Source organism: Rhinolophus sinicus, chromosome 18 (assembly GCF_057876585.1).
Source record: "Rhinolophus sinicus isolate RSI-liver-muscle chromosome 18, RSI-T2T, whole genome shotgun sequence".
Classification (NCBI taxonomy): domain Eukaryota; kingdom Metazoa; phylum Chordata; class Mammalia; order Chiroptera; family Rhinolophidae; genus Rhinolophus; species Rhinolophus sinicus.
In genome coordinates, this window is record NC_142518.1 from 112428155 (window position 1) to 112442619 (window position 14465).

General features: G+C 34.3%; 1 protein-coding gene across 1 annotated transcript in view; it reads right to left on the reverse strand.

The window, feature by feature from the left end:
* Positions 1 to 2129: 2129 nt before the first annotated feature.
* The window catches only part of LOC109439251 (arfaptin-1-like), a 36147-nt gene continuing 23811 nt past the window's right edge, over positions 2130 to 14465 (reverse strand). Inside the window, 3 exon segments of the mRNA XM_088794771.1 lie at positions 2130 to 2176; positions 2179 to 2284; positions 6233 to 6407. Of these exon segments, the coding sequence (XP_088650897.1) occupies positions 2130 to 2176; positions 2179 to 2284; positions 6233 to 6407 (328 nt within the window).

Consider the following 14465-nt stretch of genomic DNA (forward strand, 5'->3'; position numbering starts at 1 on the left):
CTAACAAACACAAAAGATGCAGGGAATATTTTATTGTTGCTAAATGGTGGAGTTTGGGGGTGGGTGAAAAATAAAAGGGATTAAGAAGTACAAATTGGTAGTTACAAAATAGTCATGGGGATGGAAAGTATAGCATTGGGAATATAGTCAATGATATCATAATAACTATGTATGGTGTCAGATGGGTACTAGATTTATTGGGGTGATCACATGGGCTTTTTTAACAGAGCAAAAAGTTTTAATCTGGATGCAGTCCATTTTATCAAGTTTCCTTTCTGTTATTATGCTTTGAGTGGTAGCTACAGATACATTTACTTTTTTTTTTCCCTACTAGGAATGTACTCTGAAGACATGCCTAAAACAGTAAGAATATACATATGTGAAAGATTATTCATGGCAACATTCCTTCCAATTGCAAAATATTGGACATTATCTCAATCCTCATATGTAGCAGAGGGATTGTGTAAACTCTGGCACAGTACCCAAGTGGAGGACTAGGTAGCTGTAAAAGAAGAAGGGAGCTCTCTGTGAGACAATACGGAGTGATTTCCAGGAAGGATTGTTAAGGGGAAAATGATCAGTGAAAAAGAATATATGTATTAGCAACTCCTCATATAAAAGAGGAAATAGGCAAATATATGCGTATCTGTTCATTTGTACAAAAACTCTGAGATGTAAGTTAGAATCCCATGTAACAGATTGCCTGCATGGTTTTTGTAGGAGTGAAATGAAAAGTATAGAAAGAAGGGAGGGTCTAATTTTTACAGAATTTTGTCTTACTGTGCCACATCAATTTTTACATCCTTTACATTCAAAATAAATACATAAATATAAGCAAAAAGGATGGGAGAAACACTCTAAAATGGAGTACAAACAGACACAATAAACTGGACCGTATTTAAAATAATAGTAAACAATAGCATAACTACAACAGAATTTGGGGGGGTGGAGAATAACCCCAAATCATTGGAGCACATTATTTGGACTACATGCCCTCAGAGTGAAGAACTAAGAACTTTAAATAAATTATTGAACTTAATTTTGTGGGTTTCTTTTTCACAAAGTCATGTTTGGCAAATCCCAATTACTTGATATGTATTGTAGGACTGAGCAAATAAATGAATATATCATGAATAATAGGAGCCAGGTTTCCCAGTGTCAGAGAAGGGAGTTATAAATATGGAGAGGGAGAAAGGATAAAGAAATCCTGTGATTGTATCTAATAACTGGAAATAATAGTTTGAACTCATAACCAATACCAACTGTTGCAGACCAGCTTCCCTGGAATGCAGACCCTGAGATGGAGATTTATGTGCAAGAAAATGTTGTGGGTACACTTTTGGGACGAACCCCTATGGGTAAACAAAGGACACGTGGTTGGTAAGAAATATAGCACAGCTCTGATGCAGTCATATCCAGAGCCTCAGCCAAATCTACAGGGAACTCTGGAGCTCTGAGGACCTTTCAGAGATGTCATGAAGCATGTCCAGCCTTTGCACCACCCCTCTACCATCTTTGGTGGCCCATGCAAGATTCCTGTCTCCTAGTTATTCAACCAAACACTAATGGACATATTGCTGTGAAGAGAGTTTGCAGATGTCATTAAAGTCCCAAATGAGTTGAGCTTCAGGTAGATATATTATCCTTGTGGATCTGATCTGTTTACTGAGCCCTTTAAAAGTTGAGGGAAGTAATGGAGGATTGGAGTGTGAGGAGGATTCAACACATATTTGCTGGTGTGAAGATGGAAGGACTCATGTGTGAAGAAAGTTGCGAGAGGTCCCTGGCTAATAGCCCACAAGGTACTGGTTACCTCAGTCCTACAAGCAAAAGAAACTGCATTGTGCCAACAATCTGAATGAGCTTGGAAACAGACTCCAAGGCACAGATGAGAACAGGGAGTCAGCTGGCATATTTAGTGTGAGATACTGAGTAGAGAATACAGGGAAGCCATGACAGATTCTTGTCCCTCAAAACTGTAAGAAAATGAACTTGTGTTGATTTAAATAACTAAAAATAATGAGATGTTTGTCTGAAAATAGCAAAGCTATCTCTCATTCCCCCAAATGTACTTCAATAACTCTTAAACTTGTTTGGTAAAATAACGTTTTTATTTTTTTCTGCTGTTACTAGTGTTCTTCAAACCAAGATGTGGCTTTTTCTCCTGGAGTTTTCATTTGATGTGGAACCGTGCCAGTGTCTCTTCAAGCTGTCTCTGATTCCCAACAGAATAAGCAGAAATGGCATCATGAAAAAGGACTAGCTGATTGCGCAGTACTTTAACCTGTGCACAAGGAGAAAGAAAAGTGAAAAATTAGCATTACAATGGACAGTGGAATTTAAGATTATTTACTGTGTACTTTAACTCTCCAAAAGCTAAGTTTGATGATTATAGAGTGTTTCATATATGTAAGCTGTAAACTGCTTGCAGGATTACTGAGTCTGATAGCATTTTAATTCCCCATCTTACTTGGAGTGAAAAAAATAAATTCAAATCAGTTAAAAAAGTTAAATATAGTGCAAACAATTTCCAAATATTAGTCAATGCATTAGTTTAAAAAGATCACCAAATTCTCCTATCAAACCAACTGTGTACAAGATAATGTGGAAGATGTAGAGTTATATGAATACTAATTTCTGTACCATCTGTGCTATAAAAGTTAGGACATTATTAAGACCAGGTTATATATAAAATTCAGTGGGCTCAATCGTTGCAGATACAGGATTACTCTGTATATAGTTTGTAAACAATCAAACAAGTGGCAGCAGAAATTTCTCATTATTTTAATTTACTTAAAGCTAATATGATACTAATTTTCAATTGCTTAAATCTTCTTTCATATCAAGAGATATGATTTAACAAAGTAACAAAAAAACAGCTCCATTTCCTGTGGTAGCCTTAAGGACATTAACCAACTGTGCAAAAGCACAATCACTGATATTCAGAAAACTTTAGGTTTTAAAAATATTGAGTATATTATGATTAAGTAAGTAGGAAGTGTATAATGTTTTTGTTGAAATTACCTTTTATATGTAGCTTAACAAACAAGTAGTTAAATAATTCACTTATGTGATTGACAAAATTAAACCAATTTTGTTTTTGTTTCAGCTCAAATTTATGAAAACAAGAAAAAACTTGGTTTTGCGTTAGTGCAATACAAACCGTGAAGAAAGCAAATAGGATGACAGTCATGTTTTAGGCTAAAGATTGTGCTTCTTTCCCATCCCCTCATTTATTTTTATTATTTTTATTCTTTATTAGATTTTATTTTTAGAGCAATTCTAGATTTACAGAAATATTGAGCAGAGGGTACAGAGATTTCCCATATACTCCCTTTGCCCCCACATATGCAGAACCTCCCCCCGTTATCAACTTCCCCCAGCAAAGCGGTATATTTGTTACAATTGATGAACCTACACTGACACATCATTATCACCTAAAGTTCATAGTCCCATGCCCTCATTTTTAAAGGTGTAAATATAAAGTGTAAAAGTTGCTTAACAACATCAAAAACAAAGATAAACTATGCAATAATAACAAGTAGTTGAAACACTGACCACTCACCCAAACTATAAACTCATATTTTTAACTTTTACTAGTTGTTTCCTTTTGAATAACTTGTCATTATCTCAAACTCAATACAGGTCTAGTAGAACTATCTTTTGTCCCTTTTCCATGCATCCCAAGTACCACTCCTACAAAAGCTAAACCGGAGTCCTGTTTTGATTTTCCAGTCTCTGTCAATGGTACCATTATTTTCCCAGTTAAGGAGGCAAGAAATAAATCACCGTCTACATCTGTCCTTTCTATTGCCATTGCAATTACCCTAGTTCTGCATCTTAGTCATTTGATCCTGCTGTAAAAGTTTTCTCGCTAGTTTTCATGCTTATACTTCCTTTCTTCTTCTAAACCATGGTATATACCAATAGCCTAGAGATTCTTTCCAGGATAAAATATTTTCTGGCACATAGAAAGAAAAAGATTACCCATAATCCTGGATGCTAGGCAGAACCATTGTTGCTGCTTAAAATACTTTTGTATTTCTTCAGTAATTTCTCAATCTGAAGACATATTTAACCTTTAAATTAGGTATATTTCTTTTTTACAATTCAGATTATGGACAGCAGACCATACAATGGTAGCAAAGTTGTTTCAGTATTTGTCTGATTTATTATAGGGCAGATATTCAAAGTATTTTGTATGTACAATATAGATTTCATATATTAATATGTTTATGTCCTTCTTAGTGCTGAACATAGCAGATGATAGATATTTCTCTCATAGCCTGTCATCCAGCAGAGTAGAACAAGTACTTTTCTATCTTTGCACTAAGTCATTGAGTACTACCAGGTGGCACTATAATTTATTTCCTCAAATTGAATGTCTCTGGGAAATCTGACCATTTTCTGAGGGCTTCCTGTGTATCATTGTTACTTTTTTCCCCTAAAGAGTTTTGAACCCTAATTGGTGACAAAGATGTACCAGTGATCATGCTGGAGGTGTTATGATGTCCCAAGGAAATGTGTCATTCTGAAGGGAAAAGTGAAGATATTATGGCAGTGAGCAGAGACTGTAATGAAATGGAAGAGAAAACGGAGGGTATCAGCAGACACTTTCTTGGGAATTTAAGGAAGAAATTTCATGTGATGAAGGGTGTTATAAATATTGCTGCCTTTGGGTATACTGCACAAAAATTTTAAAATTATTTACTGGCAGAAACTGTGGCTGAAGGCATGTGATGACTTCAAAAGTGTGAAGGGCACTGAAGAGGGACTGCTTATGTGCAATGCCAAGATGGTATCCCCACAGGGACTCTGCTCTCCTAACTTGCACATCACTCACTCTTAGCTCTCTCATTTGCACGACTACAGTTTTCACACAAAACACAGACTGCACGAAATGACAGAAACGTCTTCTACCTATACAGTAACCCAGGAGCTGGACATCAAGCCATTTCCAGGCAAAACCTACAAAAGTTTTATCAGACTCTTCTCCTATGTTTATTGCAGCACTATACACAATAGCCAAGACCTGGAAACAACCGAAATGCCCATCAGTAGATGACTGGATTAAGAAACTGTGGTACATTTATACAATGGAGTATTACGCAGCCATAAAGAAGAAAGAAATCTTACCATTTGCAACAACATGGATGGACCTAGAGAACATTATGTTAAGTGAAATAAGTCAGAAAGAGAAAGACAAATACCATATGATCTCACTTATATGCGGAATCTAAAGAAAAGAATAAGTGAATGAACTAATCAGAGACAGTTTTGGAAACATGGAGGAAAAACAGAGGGTTGCTAGAGGGGCGGGGGGGGTGGGGATAAGGGGAAGGTGAGAGGTTTTGAAAAATAGTCGGTAACCACAAGATGGTCATGGGGGTTTGAAAATTAATTTGGGGAACGTACAGAGGGATAGTGGATGGGGGGAGGGGGGTTCACACAGTGTGAGGGATATAAATGATAAACGTGTAAGTTTTGCCTTGTCTTGTGCACCTGAAACTAATTTAAAATAAATAAATAAATTTTAAAAAAAGTGTGGAACAATCAAGTTATGAAGGTAGTAGTGCTTACCTAGGTTAATCATTTGTATGCATACTTTCAAAAACAATATGCTCAATATTTGTATTTTTTTCTCCTCTTTTATGTTGGTTCTGATTTTGTTTATTGAAAATGTAATTTTATGTCTAACTATCTAATAAATGAATCTAACAATAAAAATGTGGATTTAAAAAAAAAAAAGAAATGTTGACAGTTGATTTCTGAATATATGTCTTATAGGTATATAAATGCATGCTTGCAAATTAGACCACTTGCCATTCTTCAGTGGGAAGAATGCTTTTTTCCCCTCAAATCTGCATTGATCCATTACATAAGCTGTAACAAGCATCAAGATTTTTAAATACAATTTAGAATGCAATTTGGCATAATTAAATTTTTAAAAGTAATTGCTACCCAGTCCATATTTAAATATAAGATACTTTTTTGCTAATTGTCAAGTATAAAAGTGTGGATAGTGGAACTGGTGATATCTCTTTGGACAGAAAGGAAAGTATACTTTGTGTACTTTTAAAGACTCATCATTAATTGTGACTGGAATTCTTTACTGTGAGTCTCATAAAAGAGAATAAAAGAACCATCAAATCTTTCTGTGTAGTCTCCTTTGTCCTGGTGATCTCATTTTAAATTTTCCAGAAAGATCTCAGAAGTTAAAAAATAAATTTACCTTGTGTTCTTCCAGAAACTTGAGTTTGATAACAACATCATTGCGCATTTGCTCATATTTTTCCTTATATGTTTGGAAGAGAAGCTTTGACTGCTCAATCTTTGGCAAACTGTGTGGGCCCACAATTCCATGACTCAGTTCTTCTAAATCAGTGCGATATGCATCATATTCAATTCTTAAAAGAGAAAAAAGTGGAGGATCACAGAAACAGAGTACAATACATTTAGTACAAAGGAGGAAAATTCACACTGATTTATTCATACATATCATATACCAGGGATCTTTTAAGTCATTTATTTCTGTGAGTAAAACAGTTATTAACATGGGAAAGATAAAAGGCTATTTATCTTATTTCATAACTATCTCTCTCTACACAACAGTATTAAATGGCAAGTGAAAACCACAAAATTTTAAAACTAGTTTTAAGGACTGAATTTGACAACTTAATAGTAATACAGTCATATGATCAATCCCAACGTGGTGGAAAAGCTAATTTTAGTGAAGATAAAGCAGGTGTGAACTGTGGACAAGCAAAATAATATTGGTAAAGTATCTGCTAAGAGGAAGTCACGTTAAAGATACATTGAGGGTCAGACGAATCACCTATGTCACACATGCTTAGTGATGCATAAAGTATAATCTATGGGTTCTCATGAAATCTACGTTTATACTATGACAGTAACACGTGCTATAACTGAATTATCATCTCCTCCCTGAAACTTCCACTCATATTTTTCTACCAGCAGCTGAAAGAGGCACCTCCTGCCACTGCCACCACTGCATGCTCTCTCAAAACCCAGTATATCCTTCTATCTCAGAACATGTGAAAATGCCACAGTAACATTTATTTAAGAAAAAAAAAAGAGTTCAAAATAGTCATTACAAATATATTTAGAAAACTAAAGAAAACCATTCATCACATGGTTAAGACAAGAAGCAAAAATACCTTCAGTTTAGTGAAATCAGTGTTACAAAGTTCATCCTGCAAAGCTGAACTTCATTCAAATAATTATAGCATAGTTTTATACCCTATTTTGTGAATCAATCATACATTAAATAGCAAAAAGAAATAACATTGTAAATGTAATTTGTGAATAAATTTATCAGTCCCTTTCATGGAAATAAAAATCTTCTGTTTGCTAGTACAACGCTAGAAACTGAAACTAAAAATGGATTGACTTCAGTGTGAAGAGAAACATGGACTTGCTCCTTAGAAAAAATAATGAAAATTACTTAACAAAAGCAACAAAACAACCACTTAAAGGCTCTGAAAATTGTCCTAAGGGTATATAGCAAATAAAGAAATATTTATTCAAGAAAATCTATGAAAATGCTATAGAAAAGTAAGAGTATGATATTTTAACAAAGACCACTCCCTTTCTCCTCCCTCCAAATTGAATAAGTCAGAAACTCCATTTAAGACTGCTATACCCAAGAACACAGACCTCACCAGTGCAGAGGTAGAGGTCTTTTTTCCTGGTAGTATTTATTATCTTGCTCCTAACTAGGTGTTGCTGAATCTAAGTTCTGGGTGAGTGTGGTCAAGAGGTGAGGGTTCTCTTCTTCCCACTCACCGTAATGGAATGAAGACTCTACCTTAGGCATAGACACAGAAAATACTGGGACATGATCCCCTGTTTCCTGGCTCCTAAGGTGGTGTCACTACTCTAGGAGATACAAGTTGAGAAGACCGCAAGATATTACCTTTACTCCACTGAGTGATGAGCTCCTAAGTGGGCATGCCATTCAAAGAGAAGCATGCCATTATCCCTACCTCTATCTCCAGAGTCCTGGTTCAGTGATTTTTCTTGAGTGGAGAAGAAGGCTGTAAAAAGATAGCTCACAGAGTTGCTACAATATATTATATAAAATATCCAGTTCTCAACAACAACAACAACAACAAAAACCCTACAAAATAATGAAACAGGAAAGTGTGTCTTATACACTGGAATAAAAGCAGGCAAAAGATACTTGCCTGTGTTAAAAATTTAATGTTGGATTTAAGATATATGGTGATGGAAGGAGAACTGACTCTGGGTGGTAAATACACAATGCAATATATAGATGATGTATTACAGGATTGTACACTTGAAACCTATAGAATGTTACTAACCAAGGACACACCAATACATTTAATAAAAATTAAAAAAAGAGAAAAAAGACTTCCAAATACCTATTATAAATATATTTAAAGAAATAAAGAAAACTTTGAATAAAGTAAAGGAAGGTATGATGACAATGTCATATTGAATACAGAATATCATTTTAAAAATTGTAAGAAAAAAAGAGCCAAATGGAAATTCTGGATTGAAAAGTAGGAAAACTAAAATGAAATATTCACTAGTGGTGCTCAATAGTAGATTTGACCTAAAAGAAGAAAGAATGAATAAGCTTGAAGATAGATAAATAGAGATTATGCAATCCAAAGAACAGAGAGAAAAATGAATGAAGAAAAACGAATGGAACATCAGAGAAATATGGGACAGCACTAAGTGCACCAAAAATCAAGTAACTGGAGTAACAGAAGGAGAGTAGAGACATAAAGGAGGATAAAAAATATATTTGAGCAACTAAAGGCTGAACACTTCCCAAATGTATTGACAAACACTAAACTACACATTCAGGAAGCACAGCAAACTCCAAATAGATCCATAAAGTCCAAAGAGATCCACAAACAGACATGTCATAGTAAAAATGTTAAAAGTCAAAGATAAGGAGAAAATCTTGAAACTAGCAGGAGGAAATTACTCAAGTTATTGTTAAAAAAATAACAACTCATCATTTTAGGGAACCCCTATACATTAATTGCTAACTTCTAAGCGAGAATACTTGTGGACAGAAGGCAATGGGACAACACGTTTAAAGTGCTCTAAGACAAAAATCTAAACCAAAACTTCTATATCCAGTAAAGCTATCTTTCAAAAATGAAGGCAAAATAAAACATTTTCAAATAATCAGAAACTGAAAAAATTGTTTCTGGCAGAACTACCTCACAAGAAATATTAAAGAAAGTATTTCAGGCTGAAAGAGTAATCCTACAGTGTATGAGGGTTCCTTAGGTGAGGGTAAGGGGGATCGAATATATGGTGATGGAAGAACTGACTCTGGGTGATGAACACACAATGGGATTTATAGATGATGTAATACAGAATTGTACACCTGAAATCTATGTAATTTTACTAACAATTGTCACCCCAATAAATTTAATTAAAAAAAAAAAAAGAGTAATCCTAGATGATAATTTGGATCCACATGAAAAACAAAGAGCTCCAATAAGAGAACACTTGTAATTATATAAAAAATAGCATAAATGTATTTTTCCTTCTTTCTTCTGTTAAGTGACTTTTAAAGTATTGTGTGAAGTATCTATATATGGTATTAGACCCATAAGATATTGAAATGTAATGTATTTGTCAACAACAGCACAAAGTAGCTGTGTGGGAATAAAGGTGTATTGGGCTAAGGAAATAGCTACAGATGCTAAAGTCATAATTACAACAATTCATTCTTGAGTTTTTAACACTAATAGATATAATATGTATAACAATAATACTGCAAAAGAGAAAATTGAATAAAGCTACATAGGATTAGTATTTCTATGTTGTACTAGAATTAAACTAGTATAAATCTGAAGCCGATTCTGATAAGTTAAAATGTACATAGTCAGTCCTAGAGCAACCACTAAAAGTAATTTTAAAATGTAGTGAAAAACTCTATAGTAAAATTACATGCTACATTAGAAAATATTCAATAATGTAAAATAAAGCAGTAAGGTGAGGTAGAAGCACAAAAAGATATGAGACACAAAGGAAACAAAGATAAAATGGCATGTGTAAATCAAGCTATATAATAAAACGTTAAATGTGGATGAATAAATACAATCAAATGCAGAGATTGTCAGATTGGATAAAAAAGTCAACTATATTCTGTTTATAGGAAACAAAATTTAGATTCAAAGATACATACATACTGAAAGTAAAATATTTTAAAGATAGACCATTCAAACAATAAATACAAAAAAATAGATTAGCTATACTAATATCAGATAAAGTGAACTTTAAAACAAAATATATTACTAAAGAGTGACATTTTATAATGATAAAAGAAACACGGTATCCATGAATAAGATACCACTGAGAAACTTCTAGAACATGGGGGTGAGCCTGAAGCAACCCAGTGTACCACAGAAACTAAAACAGTCTGCAGCAGAAGGTTAAGAGAAGTTGTTACACACTGACTGCATTGCCTCTCTCCCATGCCTATGCAGGACCACATGGAGAGTCCTCCCCTGAGACTCCAGTTCCTCCAATGGGAATGGAGAGCCCAGGGGAGGACAACCAACTCCCCTAGCATTGTGGGTCACTTTATGGGAGCTCTTACTCTGCTCTCATCCCATGAGGATTGTAGGGAAATATGTATAATGCTCAACCACTGGGAATGTGGCTGTGATGAAGAAGAGGGGAAGGGCTTGCAACAATCCGCACAAGAATCTTGGCAGTCCAAGTTCATACCTTCAGGGCCCCAATAGTCATTCCAATCAGCAGCTTTGCTCATCTGCACAAACAATGTGGTGGTGCACTCTGACCAGGGAACTTCATGGAGTGCAGATCTGCTGGATTTGTGTACTCAAATGAGGAGTTCTTTCTGGCCCTAGAGCCTGGTTTGTCCTCACCCAGACAGGAGCTGAGTCATAGACCCACCTGCTTGGGAGAGTGTCTCCTGGTCCCATCTGGTCAGAGGGGCTGTTGAGAGCCCCTGGAAGCTGTGTAACACAGCTATGCATAAGCAGGAAGAGCTGATCGCCCCCAGAGCATAGTCAGTACCAGGTATGGAGGGTTTCCCATCTATTACTGAATAGAGTAGCCAGTTATGATTAAGTAAGCCTGAGGAGAGAATCCAGGCAATCGTGGAGCCCATAGTTTTCAGTGTACAGGTCTTTCATCTCCCTGCTTAAGTTTATTCCTAGGTATTTTATTCTTTTTTGATGTAATTGTAAATGGAATTATTTTCTTAATTTCTCTTTCTGATAGTTTGTGATTAATCATTGAAATGTATTAGATTTTTGCACATTGATTTTATATCCTGCAACTTTACTGAATTTATTAGTTTTACCAGCTTTTTGGTGAAGTCTTTAGGGTTTTCTTATATAATATCATACCATATGCAAATAGTGACAATTTTACTCCTTCCTTTCCCAACTGAATGCCTTTTAATTCCTTAATTGCTCTGACCAGGACTTCCACTACTGTTGAATAAAAGCAATGAGAGGGGGCACCCTTGTCTTATTCCTGATCTTAGAGGAAAATCTCTCAACTTTTCACCATTGAGTATAATGCTAGATATGGGCATGTCATATATGGTCTTTATTGTGTTATCGTTTGTCTATTGCCACTTTGTTGAGTTTTAATCATAAATTGATTTTGACTTTTGTCAATGCTTTTTCTTCATCTATTGATGATTTTGTTTTTCAAAATTTTTTTCCATGCATAATGCACCAGAAGTTTTAGTTATACACAATATATAACAGGAAGAATTAAAAGGCCCTCTGGGTATCTGCCTTTATTAGCACTTTTAAAAATCCTGATCAAACAGATGGCTTCACCCTAAATATCAGTGTGTTCTGCCTTTGAAAGAAGAAAATACAACTATTGAGAAATTTTCAATCTGGCATTTTTTTTTCCAGCTTTTCTTTTTTTCTTTTTTTTTTATTATTATTAAATTTATTGGGGTGACAATTGTTAGAACTTATGGACCTTGGGTTCAAAGAGCATTTTATGAACTTGACTCCAAAGGCAATGGAAGTAAAAGTTAAAATAAACGAATGGGACTATATGAAACTTAAAAGCTTCTGGCATTTTTTTTTTAAAATCTTTGTCACATGGTAAGCAGTGTTTCAGTCTTGAAGTTATCTTCATTTTTGCATCAAGTCAATTTTACAGCCAGTTCATGCACAGAAAGGGTCATCAAATCCAAAATTAAGTCATTGGATGACACCATAAATTGTATTTTAAATGAAAAATGATTATTTATGAAATGAGATGGCAACCTGCATTTTTAAGTACTCAAGTAAATTTCCCTCATGTAGCAGCTATGAAGAACATATAATTTGATCTATAATTTAGTTCACAAGTTTCACATAAATCTGTATCATGTGAATTGAGATGAACTTATTCCACATTGTGCTTTAATAGATTTATTATAATAAGATTTGAAATTATTTTGCATAAATGAGTACAAATATTTTATGTTAATTTAGTTTAGATTTCAGGTTACTTTAATAATAATAGAAAGTTGGATAGCTTCACATTCTATTTTGGTTCTGAAAAGTGACCAAAATTTCACAAATTATTGAACTGCTCTTGAACTCATTATTTTATTCTGTAAGTTAGAGGAAGGTTGATCTCTTGGGTCACTAACAGCTATAAAATTTGATAAATCTAAGTGTGATATATTTTTAATAGCGTAAATTAACAATGCTTTTTGTTAAATATAACAACTTTTACTGTAATTTTAAAAAAGCACTCAGGGTCCTGGTAGGCTGAAGAGAAAGATATTCACTACACACTGTGTAACGAAAATATATTTCAGAATAGATGGCCAATTTCAAAAGAATGAATTGGGGATAGGTTCACACAATCTTTATCTGAAATGCTCTGGCTTTCTCACCCACAATTGTAGGAAGTCATGGAGTGGGAGAGACACTTTAAAATGTATAACCAAAAGTTTTTTTTTTTATATTCTGAACATGTAGAACAGAATAATGTTTAAAATAAATATGGTAGTTAAAGGAAAGTTACCTATAATGAATGCCTAACAATTTTAGCAAAAGAGGAGCAGATTTGGGAAAGACTTAAGTGGAACTTTTAATAATAAAAAATTAAAATACAGATAGGGAAACCCTTGGGAAAGACAATGTCCATGGATATGTATAAGCAGAGATCAGAAAATCAATTTCTGAGAGTGATATAGATTGGGTTCATTTGTAGGTAGACATTCCTGTTTCTTCTTTTATTTCTACCTCTGATTTTTAAATGCACTGACTGTAAATAATTTAAATCATAAAGGAGAATAAAAACATAATCCCAAATTCTCCATAATTTCTTTATGCAATTTCACCCCTCCCTTCTCTCACTAGATAACCACTGTTGTTTGGATCAAACCTATTTTTCCATAAAGGATTAATTAGTAAGTATATATAGTATTAATGCTAAATAGCTGATAAAGACAGCATGGAACATAAACATCTAATTTATGTGAAAAGATAAAAACTACATAGATTTCAGGTGTACAATTCTGTATTACATCATCTATAAATCCCATTGTGTGTTCACCTGAAATCTATGTAATTTTACTAACAATTGTCACCCCAATAAATTAAAAAAAAAGATAAAAACTTAACTTTTCCAAGTAACTTTTGTTTTTACTTATTTAGGAAGTTAAATAATATGCACTGCAAAAAGATTAGATAAATTTAGAAAGTTCATAATCACTTCTCATATCATTATCTAGAGCAGGAGGCTGGAAAGTCAAGTTATGCTTCCTATATGTAAAGCTTTATCATTATACAACAGCACTTTAAAAAATAAGGATTTTAGAAATTCAAAGGAAAATAATTAATCAGAAATCAGGTTAATAAATCAATGAGCCATCAGGAGGGAAAAACAAGAAGATCAGGTGTTAAAAATTTGGGAATGCTATTTATATTAAGTGTGCCACTTTCTAGAGGCATGTAACAATTTCTTTGAACCTCATTTCTCCATTTATAAAATGGCATGATATGTGCTTCATTTATCTCTAAACACCTTGAAAATATTATGCTATAAACCTATATTGAAATGTAATTATGTTAAAGGTAAAACTCTAAAGGGGTTGAAGGCTGAGTATAATTTGGATAAAGAAAAGATGAGGGAATTGATGCTTACATGAGGAAAAACCTGGAGGCAAAATGATCTTTTTATATGCAAGAGTGATTAAAATAATGAATTTGGATATTGTGGAAAGGTGACATTTGCAAGCAGTAAGAAATAAGGTTGAAGGGCCAGCCCGGTGACTCAGGTGGTTGGAGCTCCATGCTCCTAATGCTGAAGGCTGCCAGTTCAATTCCCACATGGGTCAGTGGGCTCTCAACCACAAGTTTCCCTGTTCAACTCCTCGACTCCCACAAGGCATGGTGGGCTCTGCCTCCTGCAACTAAGATTGAACATGGCACTTTAAGCTGAGCTGCTGCTGAGCT